This window comes from Tupaia chinensis, unplaced genomic scaffold (assembly GCF_000334495.1).
Source record: "Tupaia chinensis unplaced genomic scaffold, TupChi_1.0 Scaffold000477_2, whole genome shotgun sequence".
In the NCBI taxonomy this organism is placed as follows: Eukaryota; Metazoa; Chordata; class Mammalia; order Scandentia; family Tupaiidae; genus Tupaia; species Tupaia belangeri.
The window spans coordinates 173,661-191,039 of record NW_006159987.1 but is presented as its reverse complement, the minus strand read 5'-3'; the positions used below and the strand labels follow the sequence as shown (position 1 = coordinate 191,039).

At 44.7% G+C, this 17,379-nt stretch overlaps 1 protein-coding gene across 5 annotated transcripts in view; it reads left to right on the top strand.

Moving 5' to 3' along the window:
* Positions 1-304: 304 nt before the first annotated feature.
* BECN1 (beclin 1) overlaps positions 305-17,379 on the top strand; it is a 19,341-nt gene continuing 2,266 nt past the window's right edge. Inside the window, exons 1-9 of one of the 5 annotated variants that reach the window (XM_027774793.1) lie at positions 305-457; positions 670-798; positions 6,306-6,373; positions 8,362-8,420; positions 9,061-9,151; positions 9,249-9,385; positions 9,559-9,753; positions 15,086-15,232; positions 16,525-16,674. In XM_027774793.1, the coding sequence (XP_027630594.1) occupies positions 672-798; positions 6,306-6,373; positions 8,362-8,420; positions 9,061-9,151; positions 9,249-9,385; positions 9,559-9,753; positions 15,086-15,232; positions 16,525-16,674 (974 nt within the window). In that variant the 5' untranslated portion in view covers positions 305-457; positions 670-671. The other 4 variants (XM_006156069.3, XM_006156070.3, XM_006156071.3 and 1 more) reach the window with 4 other exon arrangements.

Sequence of the window (17,379 nt, the reverse complement as noted above, 5' to 3'; positions counted from 1 at the left end):
ATCTCCCCAGGGTGATTTCTTGCTTTCTCTCTCTCTCCAGCGAGCACATGCGCCCTACATCAAAAATCTCCAAACAAAAAAAACTGGTACTGGAAGATTTAAAGTGGCTCCACCCGGGAGTGACAAATCTTGAGAAAATGGAACAATGACGTCTTCCCATCTGCTCCCACTTTCCCTCACGACCTTGGCACACCAGCCTACGCCCACTACTTCCACAACCCCTGCCTCTGGGTGCCGCCCCCAGGCTGGTAAACCTGTGGACCAGGATCATCCACCCGACCGTCTGTTGTCGTCGTGACGTCACGTCCGGTCCCTGGCGGAAGACTCCCGCCGGCGGACCGGGAAGTAGCTGAAGCTTGGGCGATGGCAGTTCTGGACGCCTCGCTCTGGGGCAGACCCGCGGCCACCGTGCCCCCGCGGTAGACCCGACCTGGGTGACGGGCCCCAGGGTCCCGAGGTGAAGAGTGTCGAGGGCTGAACTGAGACCTTAGAAGGGAACTGGGACCCCTGACGGCCCTTATGGTAGCCCCTTTTCTGACCCTGAGCACTAACCTGCCTTTGCCGAGACCATCACCACCACCACCAAAGCCAAGGCAGGTGGCAGCCCCGAGTCGGAGGTTCAGGGCGCTGATCCTCCTCCCTAATTTCGCCTCCTCTCTACCGCTGCAGGGATGGAGGGGTCTAAGACGTCCAGCAGCACCATGCAGGTGAGCTTCGTGTGCCAGCGCTGCAGCCAGCCCCTGAAGCTGGACACGAGCTTCAAGATCCTGGATCGTGTCACCATCCAGGAGCTCACAGGTCAGCGAGACCCGTGGAAAGAGGGTGGTCAAGAACGTGGAAGGTGGGCAGCTTTTAAAGATACAGGTCTATGTGGCTATCAGTGTAGTCTGCCATAAACGCTCCATGTGAAGCTAGGAAAATCACTTCATTTCTTTGGCCCTGTTTTCTCATCGGGAATATAAAGGAGTTCTGACATTGTGTGCCTCCGAGAGCCTTCTGTAGCAAAAGAAATGTCTTTAATTTTTTTGTTCCTGTTTCAGAGTGAAAATATAATACAGACATAGAGATGGCATTTGTTGAAGACTTATCCTATACCAAGTGCGTTATGAGTGTTTAGTCCCTGCTACAGTCTTTATATAGTAGTACCATTACTGTAGCCCCTCATTTTTACAGATGAAGAATTGAGGTTCAGAAAAGTTAAGTGATATACCTGAGGTCCACCAGCAGGTAAATAGAAGAATAGAGTCTCATAGTCCCAAGAAGTGAGATGAAGTTAGAGAGGGAAAAGAATAGACCAAATAGTCAGTTTAAATAAGTTCATGAATCTGGAGTCAGCCTGCTTCGGTTTAAATCCTGGCTGTCATTGACTAGCTGAATGAACTTGTTTTATTTCACCTCTCTAAGTCTTGATTTCTTTATCTGTAAAATATAAAAATGCCTCATAAGGTAGTCCTAAGAATTGACTATGATAGTACATAAATAATTAGGAACATGCTCGGCAAATAATATTATATTTATAATAGTATTCTGAATAATTGTTAGCTATTATTATCTAATTTCTTTCCTTTTTTGAGGGGAATTAACTATAGATTTTTTTTTTTTGGAGAGGTTTTTTCACTATAGGGCGTGTACGCTCGCCAGCCAGACAGAGAGAGACAGAGACAGAAAGCGAGAAATCACCCCCCAGAGGGGGTGGTCACGACACAATCCCTTCTCCTCCATTCTCCTCTCGGGATCTTGGGCATGCACGCACATGCGCCCGGCGTGAGTTTTAAGCCACCAGGTCGGGGACGCGAACTGTGTTCGACTACGTGGGAGTCGAGCGACATAGCCATTACGCTAACTGTTGGTTCCCTAGATTATTTATTTTTTTATTATGGAAAATTTCAAGCAAATACAGTCAAGAGAATAGCCTAATCACCTCTCTTGTATCCTTCACCCATCCTGAATAATTGCCACATTCTGTCATTATGCTGTGTCCTTTATTATTATTATTATTTATCCATTCTTTTTTTTTTAATTTGACCAGAGTTAGACAGAGAGAGAGAGAGAGAGAAAGTGAGAAAGCAAGCCACCAGGTTCAGGACTTGAACTGTTGTCGGCCATGTGGGAGTGTCCAGCGCCTTACCACCATGCCACCTGCTGGTTCCCCATTATGCTGTGTCCTTTATACCTCTATTCACTTCCCATCTCCCACTCAATTACTGTCTCCCACACTTATCACTCCCCAGAGGGGATGGCCATGCCGCAGTCCCTTCTCTTTCATTCTTTTCTTGGGATTTTGGGGATATGTGCACATGCACAAGCCTGAAGCTGCTGGGCCCAGGACTCGACAGCACTTGGGCATGTGGGAGTCCTGCGACATAACCACTACACCGTATCCTGGTCCCTTATACTTTTCTTGGGGAGGGGGGAGTGTTTCCACTATAGGGCATGTGCACTCGCCAGACAGACAGAAATCACCCCCCAGGGAAGATGGCCATGCCGCAATCCCTTCTCCATTTTCCTTTCAGGATCTTGGGCATGCACGCACATGTGCCCGGCATGAGTTTAAGCCACTGGGTCCAGGATTTGAACCGTGGTCGACTATGTGGTAGTCCAGCGACATAGCCATTGCACCAACTGCTGGTCTCACTTTTTTAAAAGGCAAATTGTCATACATTGAAATATACAAATCTTGGCTATACTTTTTTTTTCTTAAAGAATTATTTATTGGGGGACCAGCAGTTAGCGTAATGGCTATGTCTGTGCGTGCGTGCCCAAGATCCCGAGAGGAGAATGGAGGAGAAGGGATTGCGGCGTGGCCATCCCCCCTGGGGGGTGATTTCCTGCTTTCTATCTCTCTGTCTCTCTCTGTCTGTCTGGCGAGCGCACGCGCCCTATAGCAAAACCTCTCAAAAAAAAAAAAAAGAATTATTTATTGGGACCAGCAGTTGGCATAATGGCTATGTCACTGGACTCCCATGTAATCTACTGCGGTTTGAGTCCTGGACCCGGTGGCTTAAACTCACGCCAGACACGTGTGCGTGTGTGTCCAAGATCCCAAGAGCAGAATGGAGAAGTGATTGTGGCATGGCCATAACTCTTGGGGGGTGATTTCTTGCTTTCTGTCTCTGTTTCTCTCTGTATTTCTGGTGAGCGCACGTGCCCTATAGCAAAAAAAACCTCTCCAAAAAAAGAAGTAATAAAAAGGATTATTTATTTAATTCTATTTGTTATTATTTAATTTGACCAGAGAGAGGAAGGAAAAGAGAGAAAGCAAGCTGCCAGGTCTCGGACTCAAACTGTGGTCAGCCATGGGGGAATCCATGCCTTTAACCACTATGCTACTTCGGGGCTTTTTTTTTTTTTTTTTTTTCAATTAATTTGCTATAGGGCACATGCACTTACCAGAGGAAGACAGAGACAGAGAGAAGGAGGGAAAGTGGGAAAGCAAGCCTCCAGGTCCAGGATTTGAACTGTTATCTGCTATGTAAGAATCCAGCACCTTAACCACCATGCCACCTGCTGGCCCCTCTTTTTTTTTTTAAAGAGATTTCTTTTAAAAAAGAACTATCTTATTTAACTTTATTTATTTTAATTTGACTGGAGTGGGGGGAAGCAAGCTGCCAGGTCCGGGACTCAAATTGTGGTTGCTCGTGGAAGTTCAGCACCCTTAACCATCTACCAGCCCAAGAGAGATTTTTGCTATAGGGTGCATGTACTCACCAGAGAGACAGAAAACAAGAAGTCATACCCCCAGGGGGAAGGCCATGCTGCAATCCCTTCTCTTCTATTCTCCTCTCAGGATTTTGGGCATGCACTTGCACCTGGTTTTAGTTTCAAGCCTCAGGGTCCAGGACTCGAACCACAGTCAGCCATGTGGGAGTCCAGCAGTGTAACCATTATGTCATCTGCTGGTCCTGGCTGTACATTTCTGACAAATGGATGCATTCATGTAGTCCAGATCACAATGATGTAAAAAGGTTCTTCTTAGAAAGTTCTCTCATGTTCCCTCCCAGTTATTCATGAGAAAAAGGGATGTTAACTTTGTGATGGAAAATTTAGAAATATATGAAGAGGGAATCAGCAGTTAGCATAATGGCTATGTCGCTGAACTCCCACGTAGTCGACCGCGGTTCACGTCCCGGACCCGGTGGCTTAAAACTCACACCGGGCGCGTGTGCGTGCGTGCCCAAGATCCTGAGAGGAGGATGGAGGAGAAGGGATTGCAGTGTGACCATCCCCCCTGGGGAGTGATTTCTCGCTTTCTGTCTCTCTGTCTCTCTCTGTCTGGCGAGCGCACACGCCCTATAGCGAAAAAAACCTCTCCAAAAAAAAAGAAAAAATAAAAGAAATATATGAAGAACCTCTATATACCTGTCACCTAGTATCAAAATTATCAACACGTATGTAATGTTTCAGCTACAGCCCCATTTACTCCTCCCCACCCCAAATTATTCTGAAGCAATTCTCAAATGTTTTAAGTACTGTAAATGTTTCTATAAGCAAACGCTGGTTTTGTTTTTATTTTTTAATTTGCCAGAGAATGCATGCTCACTGGAGAGAGACAGAAAGAGAGGGAAAGTAAGAAAGCACCCTCTATGGGACATGGTCATACCATAATCCCTTCTCCATTTTGTCCTCCTTTAGGATTTTGGGCTTGCACACACACACAAGCCCACCATATTTTTCAAGCCACCAGGTCTGAGGCTTAAACCATGTAATCAGCCATGTGGGATCCAGCGCTTTTTTTTTCATTATATTTTTAAGGTTTTTGCCATAAGGCGCATGTGCTCAGTGATGAGAGTCAGAGAACCAGAGAGAGGGAAAGTGAGAATTCACCCCCTGGGGACATGGCCACACTGCAATCCCTTTTCCTCTATTCTCCTCTTGGGATTTTGGGTACCACACACATGTGCCACCTGTGTTTCAAGCCACCAGGTCTAGAATTCAAACTGCAGTTGACCATGTGAGATACAGTGCCTTTACCACCATGCCATCTGTTGACCCCAAAGGATCCACCCACTTTAATAACCACCAGGTCACTGCTGGCCCCTTTTTAAAAAATAATCAGGATATTGTTATTCCTTAACATTCTCTTCTTATCTGATTTAACAGGAGATTGATGGGTAGGGGGCAGTAGCCAGGAGGCAGTAGATACTTTTTTGTATAGATGGTATTTTAAGATATAAAGTTGGAGGTGGTGGTAACAATAAGGATATTTCTGTTTCTTATCCCATAGTTTTATACACCATCCTGCTTTGAGAAGACTCTTCCTCAGGGCCAGTGGGTGGTATGGTTAAAGGCGCTGGATTCCCACATGGCTGACCGTACTTCAAGCCCCAGACATGACGGCTTGCTTTCTCCCTTCCCCTTTCTCTCTCTTTCTCTGTCTCCTTCTGGTCAAATTAAAAATAATAATAACAGGGACTAGCAGTTAGCGTAATGGCTATGTCACTGGACTCACATGTAGTCGACCACGGTTCAAGTCCCGGACCCAGTGGCTTAAACTCACACCAGGTGCATGTGTGCATGCGTGCCCAAGATCCCAAGAGGAGAACGGAGGAGAAGGGATTGTGGCGTGGCCATCCCCCTGGGGGGTGATTTCTAGCTTTCTGTCTCTCTGTCTCTGTCTGGCGAGCACATGCGCCCTATAGCGAAAACCTCTTCAAAATAATAATAATAATAATAATTCAAATAGAATCAAATAAATAATTCTTTTTTTTTGAATTTTTTTGCTATAGAACGTGTGCACTCACCAGACAGACAGAGAGAGACAGAGAGACAGAAAGCAAGAAATCACCCGCCAAGGGGGATGGCCACGCCACAATCCCTTCTCCTCCATTCTCCTCTTGGGATCTTGGGCACATGCACACACACACCCAGCATGAGTTTTAAGCTACCGGGTCCGGGACATGAGCTGCGGTCGACTACATGCGAGTACAGCGACATAGCCATTACGCTAACTGCTGGTCCCCTCAAATAAATAATTCTTTTTTTTTTTGGAGAGGTTTTTGCTATAGGGCGCGTCCGCTCACCAGACAGAGAGAGACAGAGAGAAACAGAGAGAAAGCGAGAAATCACCCCCCAGGGGGGATGGCCATGCCACAATCCCTTCTCCTCCATTCTCCTCTTGGGATCTTGGGCACGCACGCACACGCGCCCGGCATGAGTTTAAGCCACCGGGTCTAGGACTCGAATCACGGTCGACTACATGGGAGTCCAGCAACATAGCCATTATGCCAACTGCTGGTCCCAAATAAATAATTCTTAAAGAAAAAAAAGTAAGACTGTTTCTGACTCAATATTTTCCTTGCTCTTAGCTCCATTACTTGCCACAGCCCAGACAAAACCAGGAGAGACCCAAGAGGACGAGGCTAACTCAGGAGAGGTAATAGAAGTGCCATCTCCCCATTCTTCTCATACAATTAATATTCTAAGTGGAGATTCGATATGAAAACACAAAAATGCAAGCTGGGTTTCTATAGCATACTTGGTGCTACAAGCATACTTAGACCTTTGGATCTCGCTTAACAAGAGACATTCTACTTGATAAGGCCACTATGGATTGTTGGAGGAATAGCAGTACTCCTGAGGTCATGAGGTTACTGCATGGGACATCCATTCAAAACTGAGGAGAGGCTCTTCTTAATTTGAAGCATAATTATAAACCACAGTAGGTTGGAGATGAGATAACCTATGTGGTTCAGGTTGTTCCAGGGCATTCTGGGTTTGCATATGTTTTTCTTTTCTTTTTTTTTTAATTACCTTATTTAACTTTATTTATTAGTATAATTATTGTTTCAATTTGACCAGAGAGAGACAGACAGAGAGAGAGGAAGTGAGAAAGCAAGCTGCCAAGTCTGAGACTCGAACCGTGGTCACCCATGTGGGAGTACGGCATCTTTAACCACCATACCACCTGCCAGCCCCTGCATATGTTTTTCTAGCTACTGGTATCTACAGTGAAGTGCATGATTATCCTAGACAAAAGGGGTCACTAGTATTAAAAAACATGTCATTTTTAAACTCCAGTGATATCACTGATCCTATACAACATCTGTGGAGTTATATCTTATAAGATAGTGTGTCGTCCCCCCTCCAAAGATTTATTTACTTATTTAATTACATTGGTTATTGTTTTCTTTTTTATATATATAATTTAACCAGAGAGAGAAAGGGAAAGCAAGAAAGCAAGCCATCAGGTACGGACTTGAGCCACAGTAGGCCAGGTGGGAATCCAGCACCTTTAACCACCATGACACCTGCCGGCCCCTAAAATAATGTTGACACCTGAGATTTATCCTCCCCAAGTGGCCAGGTAGCTGGGTTATTTATCCACATACTGCTGTTGGTCACTGGGGGAGGGCTGTTCTCATGTAGAGTGGGGGCTATTAGTTAGGACAAGAACCCCCAACAGGTAGTGCAGGGTTCAGGGGCCAGAGAAAGCCTATTTCAAATAGGCATAGGGGCTGGCACTTGAAGTCAGTAGATGTCAAAAGATTTTGATCATAGACCAGTAGGTGGTGTGTAAGTTAAGGCAGCTAACTCCCACATGGCTGACTGTGTGGTTAGAGCTTGGACCCAGCAGCTTGATAAACACACCAGGCATATGTGTATGCATGCCCAAAATCCTGAAAGGAGAAATGGAGAAGGGATTACAGCATGATCATTCTCCATAGGAGATTATTTCTCACTTTTCCCCTTTCTCTCTGTCTCTGTGTCTCTCCAGTAAACATACACATCCTCTGGCAATTAAAAAGAAAAAGATTTTGATCACACATAAATTATATTGAAATATTGAAAATGATTATTTTCTCCTTCATGCTATAGCAAACTTCATTGCAGTCTGATATGGCTTTTTCTTTGTGATTGTCTTATGATTTAGAGCATTCTGTCCCCTATCCCTGACTGGCAAGTGTTAAGAAAATACAAATTTAACCATCAATAGGATATAACAAAAAAATCAAGTGAGACTTGGGATTTGTCTGTACCATGCATGGCTCCTTTCTTAGTTGACATATATGAGGTTGGCTAAAGAACACCCATTTCTTTCTTTTTTTTAGTTATTTATTTTATTCATTAATTTACTTTAATTTGACCAGAGAGAGACACAGAGAGTGTGAGAGAGGGAAGGTGAGAAAGCAAGCCACTAGATCCAGGACTCAACCGTGGTCAGCCATGTGGGAGTGTCCAGTGCCTTAATCACCACGCCACTTGCTGGTCCCGAGAACACCCATTTCTTAAGTCTTTGTTTTATTAAGACTTGTGGTTATCAATCAAGAGTAAAGCCAAAACTCGAGTAGTTTTGAGGCTGTTTGCGAATAGACTCCTCCTTTAAACTGCCAGAATTTTAATGTCGTCTTATTTCTTTCCCAGGAGCCATTTATTGAAACTCGTCAGGATGGTGTCTCTCGCAGATTCATCCCCCCAGCCAGGTGCCTGCTACTCCTCAGCCCCTCTCTTCCTTGCCAAAGGCTGGTAGAATTTTAATTGAACCCAGGAATCAAGACCTGGAGCCAGGTGATGGAAATGAATCATCACCTTGCCTTTTTTTGGCTCTTTGAGAAAAGTTGTATTCCCTTATACTTGGCAAATTACCTTCTGGTATTGATCGAATGTTTTCAGTAGCCATTCACACAGTGGAAAGGGACAAAAATCTAATGATGAAGAACCAAGAAAAGTTAAAGAAGTGATTGACTAATAAAACAAATGGCCTCTTACTAAGTTTTAAAATAGCAAATGTTGTTAGATGTTCAGGTCTTTGTTCTCATTGATACAGGTAAAGGTGAGGCCTTTCCTGATTCTCCTTTTCTACTGTAGACACACATGAATTCGTGATGCCCCCTCTCTCCTTAGTCTATCTGCTCTAACCTTTGTGCTGAGTGTCCCTGTGGAAGACCAGCATGGCCTTCCTTGGGAGAGAGGTACCCTTGAGAGGTCAGCCAGGCTAGGAGTGGGCATGCACCTTGAGGCCCCTCAGCCAAGTGCTTGAGAGTCTCTGCCACTGCACCTGCAGTAGGTGGAAGAGGCCTCTCTGCTCCCTCATGTGGCCCGTGGGCGGGGGGCTGTCTGCAGGATGATGTCCACAGAAAGTGCCAACAGCTTCACTCTGATCGGGGAGGCATCCGATGGTGGCACCATGGAGAACCTCAGCCGAAGACTGAAGGCAAGTCGGCCTCCTTCCCATGTCAGACAGCAGGCCCAGCTGGTAGAGGGGGTGGTTAGGCAGGAGAGGCCCTACCCTGACTTTCCCACACTTCCAGGTCACTGGGGACCTTTTTGACATCATGTCGGGCCAGACAGATGTGGATCACCCGCTGTGTGAGGAATGCACAGATACTCTCTTAGACCAGCTGGACACTCAGCTCAACGTCACTGAAAATGAGTGTCAGAACTACAAGTGAGTGCCTCTTGAGCCAGGGCCCACAAACTGAAATCTGGGTCTCTGGGCTGTCACTGTTGTGAGGCTGACACTGTTGTGAGGCCACTTGGCACTTACCCAGGAGCTCTGCCCCACTCACACAGATGAGATCTCAAGTTCCCTGTGGTAAGTATACTCCGTGTCCTCGGCAGACGCTGTTTGGAGATCTTAGAGCAAATGAATGAGGATGACAGTGAACAGCTACAGATGGAGTTACAGGAGCTGGCATTAGAGGAGGAGAGGCTGATCCAGGAGCTGGAAGATGTGGAAAAGAACCGCAAAGTGGTTGCAGAAAATCTTGAGAAGGTCCAGGCTGAGGCTGAAAGACTGGATCAAGAAGAAGCTCAGTGAGTGCTCACCCTGTTATATCCTTCCATCCTCAAGGCTCTAAGAGAGGAAATGGTTTCCAACCAAATGTGTCTGGTTAACTTGGAAACTAGTCAGCTGTCATTCAGTAGCATGTCTGCTCTGGATCTTGCATATGATTATTTTTTTTAAAGAATTACTTCTTTTGTTGTTATTATTATTTTATTTGACCAGAGAGAGACAGAGAAAGAGAAAGGGAAAATGAGGAGGCAAGCCACTGGGTCTGGGACTTGGAACTACAGTCCACCATGTGGGAGTCCAGTGCCCTAATCACCATGCCACCTGCCAGCCTATTGCATATTGTTTTCAGGCCCCATTCATTGAGACTTGTTAGAAGGTTATAAATGACAAGTCAGCATGAAAAAGTAAAGAGACGATGTTGGTTATACAGAGTATGCAAAAACCTGGACTCGCAGTTCTATCCTGTAGGGAATGGGCTCATTTACATAAGTAGCTGCTTTCCAGCTATCCTTATCCAGAAGGATGGGCACATGAACCTACACTCATTCCATACCAGTTCAGAAATTTCCTGGATGTCAGGAACCAGCAGTTAGCGTAATAGCTATGTCGCTGGACTCCCACGTAGTCAACCGCAGTTCGCGTCCCGGACCCGGTGGCTTAAAACTCAAGCCAGGCACGTGTGCGTGTGTGCCCAAGATCCTGAGAGGAGAATGGAGGAGAAGGGACTGTGGCGGGACCATCCTCCCTGGGGGGTGATTTCTCGCTTTCTGTCTCTGTCTGTCTGGGGAGCGCACGCGCCCTATAGCAAAAACCTCTCCAAAAAAAAAAAAAAGAAATTTCCTGGATGTTCTTGATCTGAGTGAACCCTCTGTGTACTGGAGGAGACACGGTGTCCATATTAACTAAAGTCCAGGGAGGTGAAGGACAGAAAAAAGTCAGTTTTTTTCACAGAGTTGTATAACAAGTTTCACTGCAAAGGGTGTATCCTATTTAAAGAACAATAAGCATACAGAAGTAAAGCTATAAAAGACCAATTCATAGGAGAAACTACTTTTAACCCATTCACCTCATATTTGGAAAAGATCAGAAATACAAGAGGTTTGGGTTTTTTTGGTCCTGATTTGTGAGAATTCTTTTTCCTCCACCTTTTTGCTTATGGGCAGCCAAAATTTGAGACATTTCTGTCCCTCCCAAGTAAAACAGTGGGGGCAAAACAAGAGGTCCTCAAAAAGCTCATTGAAAATGCAGATAATGAAAAAACTATGCATGGATTTCAAATTTTTCTTGTACCAAAATATCTTATACTATCTTGTTAAAACATATCCAAACAGGATATAATTTAAGGTACTAAGAAGGATCAGACATCAGTTTGAAAAGAGCCTCTAATCAGAGCAACTGATGAATTCTGCTAACAGTTAAGCAAAGACAAACATCGAATTCATGGTGAAGTTTGGGTGGAAAAATAGTGAAATCATTGATGTTTTATGGAAGTCCATGGGGACAATGACCCAAAGAAACCAGCAGTTTATAAAAGAGTAACTCATTTTAAGAAAGGACGAGTTGAAGTCCACAGTGGCAGACCATTCAGATTTATTGAGACTTGCTAGGAAAAAATCTTGTTTATGCCCTAATTGAAGAGACCAAAGATTACCAGTAGAAACAATAGCCATCACCATAGGCATTTCAATTTCAGTTGGTTCACCTTACATACTTCTGACTGAATAATTAAAGTTGAACAAACTTTCTATTGAATGGGTGCCAGAACTTTGCACCCAAATCCGCTATAGACAAGAACAGAGGGAAAGTGAGAATTCATCCCCCAGCAGGTATTGCCAAACTGCAGTCCGTCCTCCATTCTCCTGGGATCTTGGGCGCGCACACACATGCAGTTGGCATGATTTTTAAGCTACCGCATCTGGGATTCTATCCATGGTTGGCCATGTGAGAGTCCAATGCCTTAACCATCGTGCCACCTTGCTGGCCCCAAGAGCAGAGTTTGCGAGAGAAATTTTAAACAAGTAGGATCAAGATCTTAAAGTATTCCTTCAAAGAATTGTAACAGGATGAAACATGGCTTTACCAGCACCATCCTGAAGACAAAGCATGATCAAATCAGTAGCTATCCAGAGGTGGAAGTTGTCCAAAGCAAAAGTAGAATGATCAAGAGCAGAAGTCATCTGGGACCAGCAATTGGCATAATGGCTATGTTGCTGGACTCCCATGTAGTCAACCGTGGTTTGAGCCCTGGACCCGGTGGCTTAAACTCACACTGGGTACATGTGTGTGCATGCCCAAGATCCTGAGAGGAGAATGGAAGAGAAGGATTGCAGTGTGGCCACCCACCCCGGGAATGATTTCTCATTTTCTGTCTCTGTCTCTTTCTGAGCACACATGCCCTACAGCAAAAATCTCTCGGAAAAAAAAAAACAAAACAGTGGTCATCTCCAATGGGTACCAGCAATTTGGTGTAATGGTTATGTTGCTGAACTCCCACATAGTTAACTGCAGTTCAACTCTCAGATCTGGCAACTTAAACTCACGCCAAGCGTGTGTGCATGCATGCCTAAAATCCCAAGAGGAGAATGGAGGAGAAAGGATTCCAGCGTGGCCATCCCCCTGAGGGGTGATTTCTTGCTTTCTGTCTTTCCATCTCTCCAGCAAGCACACGTGCTCTATAGCCAAAATCTCTCTCTCAACAAAAAGGTCATTGCAAAGGTTTTTTGGGATGCTCAAGGCATTTTGCTTATCAGTTTTTCTAGAGAGTCAAAGAATAATAACATCTATTTCTGTCTTTTTTTTCCCCCTAGAGGATATGTGTACTTGCTAGAGAGAGAGAGAGAAACTGGCAGAGAGAGAGAGAGAAACTGGCAGAAAGAGAGAGAAAGTGAGAAATAACCCTTCAAGGGGTTTGGCCACACCACAGTCACTCCTTTAGTCTCCTCTTGGGATTTTGGGCATGTGAGCACAATTGTCCAGTGTGATTTTTAAGCCGCTGATCTGAGACTCAAAACACACAGTTGGCCATATGAAATCCAGTGCCTTAACCTTCTTGCCATCTGCTAGCCTTGATAACGTTTACTATGAGTGTGTTAAGAAACTTACCTGAGGGAGCCAGCAGGTAGCGTGGTGAAAGCACTGGACACTTCCACATGACTGACCACAGTGTGAGTCCCAGACCTGGAGGCTTGCTTTCTCACTTTGTATGTGTGTGTATCTCTCTGGTCAAATTAAAATAAATGAATGAATAAATAAAATAAAGAATCCCTTTTTTTTGCATTCCTTTTTTTGTTTTAAGATTTATTTCATTTTATTTATTCATTCATTTTAACTTGACCTGAGAGAGACACAGAGAGAGATACACAAAGAAAGTAATAAAGCAAGCCACCAGGCCTGGGATTTGAACCATGGTCAGCCACGTGGGAGTGTCCAGTGCCTTAATCACTATGCCACCTGCTGGTCCCAAGAATATTTTTTGGAGAGGTTTTTGCTATAGGGCGCATGCGCTCACCAGACAGAGAGAGAGAGACAGAGAGACAGAAGGCTAGAAATCCCCCCCCAGGGGGAATGGACATGCTGCAATTCCTTCTCCTCCATTCTCCTTTCAGGATCTTGGGCACGCACGCACACGTGCCAGGCATGAGTTTAAGCCACTGGGTCTAGGACTCGAACCGTGGTCAGCTACATGGGAATCCAGCAACATAGCCATTACACTATGCTGGGTCCCCAAGAATTCTTTTAAAAAAAAGAAAGGAAGAATGAAAGAAACTTACCTAAAGTTTTTTTTTTTTTAAGAATTAATTTTACTTATTATTACTATTATTTTTTAATTCACCAGAGAGAAGCAGAGAGAGAGGGAAGGTAGAAAGCAAGTCATCAGGTCCAGGATTCGAACCGTGGTCAGCCATGTGGGAGTTCAGTGCCTTAACCAGCCTGCCACCTGCTGGCCCCAATTGAAGTTTAAGCAAAAATAAAGAAAGGCCCAGGAGGCCAGCAGGTGGCAGGAAGGTTAAGGCAGCTGGATCACATATGACCAACTGTACAGTTCAGACCCCAGACTCTGCAGCTTGAAATTCACACCAGCTGTGTGTGTTTTGGCAGGGGGAGGGGGTATCCAAAATCATGAGAGGAGGATGAAGGAGAAAGGATTGTGGTATGGCCATCCCCTCTGGGAGGGTGATTTCTCACTTTCCTCTCTTTAATGAGTGCATACACTGTATGTGCATGCCCAAATACCACGAGGAGAATGAAACAGAATGGATTGAGGCATGACCACCCCCTTACAGGGATAACTTCTCACCTCACTTCCCCTGTATCTCTCCCTCTCCATCTGTCTCCTGCAAGTGCACATGCCCTATAACAAACTAAAAAGACCTGCATTGACGTGGTTGAATTACCTGTGTCCTCGGTTCTTTAAGATGGACTAAATGGCAGTTATTAGTGCTTCTGAAAGTATTTGAACTTGATGGACCTTATGTTGAGAAGTAAAGTTTATATTTTTAAAAAAGAATTATTTAACTTTATTTGTTTTTCTATTTTAATTTGACCAGAGAGGGACAGAGAGAGAGTGAGCGGGAAAGTGAGAAAGCAAGCCACCAGGTCTGGGACTCGAACTGTAGTCAGCCATGTGGGAGTCCAGTTCCCTTACCCACCATGCCACCTGCCAGCCTCAAGTTTATATTTTTAATTTTTATCTTTTTTTTTTTTTTTTTGAGGTTTTTGCTATAGGGTGCATGTGCTCGCCAGAAAGAGAGAGAAGAAAGCTAGAAATCAAGCCCAGGGGGGTTGGCCACACCACAATCCCTTCTCCATTCTTCTCTTGGGATCTTGGGCATGCCCACACAGGCACCCAGCATGAGTTTAAGCCACTGGACCCGGGACTCTAACTGTGGTCAAGTGACATAACCATGGATGTCCAGTGACATAACCATTACACCAAGTGCTAGTCCCTAATTTTTATCTTTTTAAAAAAGAATTATTTAATTTTATTTCTTCTTATTGTTGTTATGTTTCAATTTGCTATAGGGCATGTGTGCTCACCAGAGAGAAAGAGAAAGAAAGTGAGAAAGCAAGCCATCAAGTCTGGGACTCGAACTGTGGTCGGCCATGTGGGAATCCAGCACCTCAACCATGACACTTGCTGGCCCCTCAGTTTTATCTTAATTCCATGTTTCCACAAACTTTTTGAGGCCCCTAGTATGTTCCTCTGAGTGAGATCTATGCCCTATAAATATAACAAAGACATATAACTAGATGTGAACATAATTGCTAGAGTAAATTGTTCAGAGGCAGAGTATGAGAGAAATTTTGGCCTTCAAACTAATAGCCTTTCCTGACCCCATTGACTGCTTACAGGTATCAGAGGGAATACAGTGAATTTAAACGACAACAGCTGGAGCTGGATGATGAGTTAAAAAGTGTAGAAAACCAGATGCGCTATGCCCAGATGCAGCTGGATAAACTGAAGAAAACCAACGTCTTCAATGCAACCTTCCACATCTGGTAATGGGGGCTCAGGGTGAGGAGCATCTGGGGAGCAATGCATGTCTGGGTCTTACTGTTGCCCTCTCACCCAGGGCATCCCTCCTCACAGAACAGGAATGACATGTCATCTTCATCTAGTGAGGTTTCTTTCATTCCTTCTAGTGGGATAGGCCCAGTCAAGGGATTGGAATTCTTACACTTGGTGACATCTAACTTTAGAAAAGGGAAAGGTTTAGGGGGGAGGGAAAGCAGGGAAAGGTTTGAACTCTCTATTCAGGTGGCAACCTGGTCAATTGCCAGGGGCTTATTTCTTATCCCCAGGGTTATTTATGTATTACTTAATTTATTTGTTTTTTAAATTTGTTTATGTAATCATTTATCTTTTGTTTAGCTCAACAGCTAGTAACTGTTGAGCATCTACTATGTGTTGGGGGGGCAACAGCAAACAATATGCAGTCTACCTTCTGTAATAGTTGCTTATAATTTGGTAGAAGAGATGGGTAAAAAGGCCATCATAATACAGTGTGATAATGGTAAGCCCCAGGTGCTATGGGAACATGAGGGCTTTTTAATTTGGGGAGGCCACACAGAAAGTTTCCCCTGGAGGAGGTTGACGTTTAAGCTGAGAGGCGAAGTAGAAGTTGCAGACATGGGAGTTTTTCCTGGCAGAGAGAACATCATATGCAAGAAACAGGGGAAAGAATGAGAGGTGAATCAGAGAACTGAAAGGAGCTTATTGTGGCTAAAGATTGAGTATAAAGGGGAGAGTGACCGGATATGAAACTGAGTTCCTAAAGGATCATGTAGGTCTCGTTAAGGGGTTTGGACTTGATCCAAAAGGCAGTGGGAAGCAATGAAGCATTTTAGACAGGGAAGTGACATAATTACGTAAGTATTTTGATTGAGAGCTTTACCTGCAGTGTGGGAAGTGATTTGTGGAAGGAAGAAGTTATTGTTGGTAGGGAGACTTGTTGGTAGGAATCTAAACAGGAAAAGAAAGTAGTACTGAAACTGGAGAGAGTGGACAGATGTATAAGATTTCGTAGAGCCAGCAGAGCTTGGTGGATTTGGGGGGCAGGTTGCTGAGAGAACATTCACTGGGTGAACAGACACCCAGGTTTCTGCTTCGGTATCTGAGCAGTAAGAAAAATGATGATTCAGGTTTTAGACATGTGTGGCAAGTGCCAAGTAGACCTCTGCTGTATGAATCTGAAGATAGAAATTTATGCTAGGTTTTGGGTGAGAATGGGAAATCATAGAGGTTTTAAGTAATCCCGGTATTTTTCTTTGCCCTTCTGCTTCCTCTGCAGGCATAGTGGACAATTTGGCACGATCAATAACTTCAGACTGGGGCGCCTGCCCAGTGTTCCTGTAGAATGGAATGAGATTAATGCTGCTTGGGGCCAGACAGTGTTGCTGCTCCATGCTCTGGCCAATAAGATGGGCCTGAAATTTCAGAGGTAAGAAATGGAGCCCTTTCTTGGGGCGTGGTGTGTCTTTCTTATAATCTGTATCTCCAGCCTGGTACTGCTCTCCTCTGTGGCAGGAGCTCTTACTGACAGCAGAGGTTGCCATAGGTGGAGGCTCTGCCTGCTTCTGGATATCCCTTCACCATATGCCTCTTTCCACTGGCTGAGCAATCATGGAGCTGTATGACCATAGCTCCATGTAGTCCCCAACCTATGGTCTGCAAAACCTTAGTGTTTCTCAAGATATTTTTCAATCTTTTCTTTTTCTTTTTCTTTCTTTTTTTTGGAGAGGTTTTCGCTATTGGGCGCATGCGCTCACCAGACAGACAGAGAGAGACATAGAGATAGAAAGCGAGAAATCACCCCCCGGGGGGATGATCACGCCGCAATCCCTTCTCCTCCATTCTCCTCTTGGGGTCTTGGGCATGCACGCACATGCGCCTGGCATGAGTTTTAAGCCACTGGGTCCGGGACGCAAACCGCAGTCGACTACGTGGGAGTCCAGCGACATAGCCATTACGCTAACTGCTGGTTCCCAGTCTTTGTTTTTTAAATATAAACTAAAACATAACATTTGTCCCTGAAAGGTCCCCAGACCATTTTGCCGTGGATGTTTTTTTCGTAAACAAAGTCTTTTAAGCCATGGATGGTATGGGGAGGTGAGAGAAAGGATTGGAAATAATAAAAGAAGTCCTT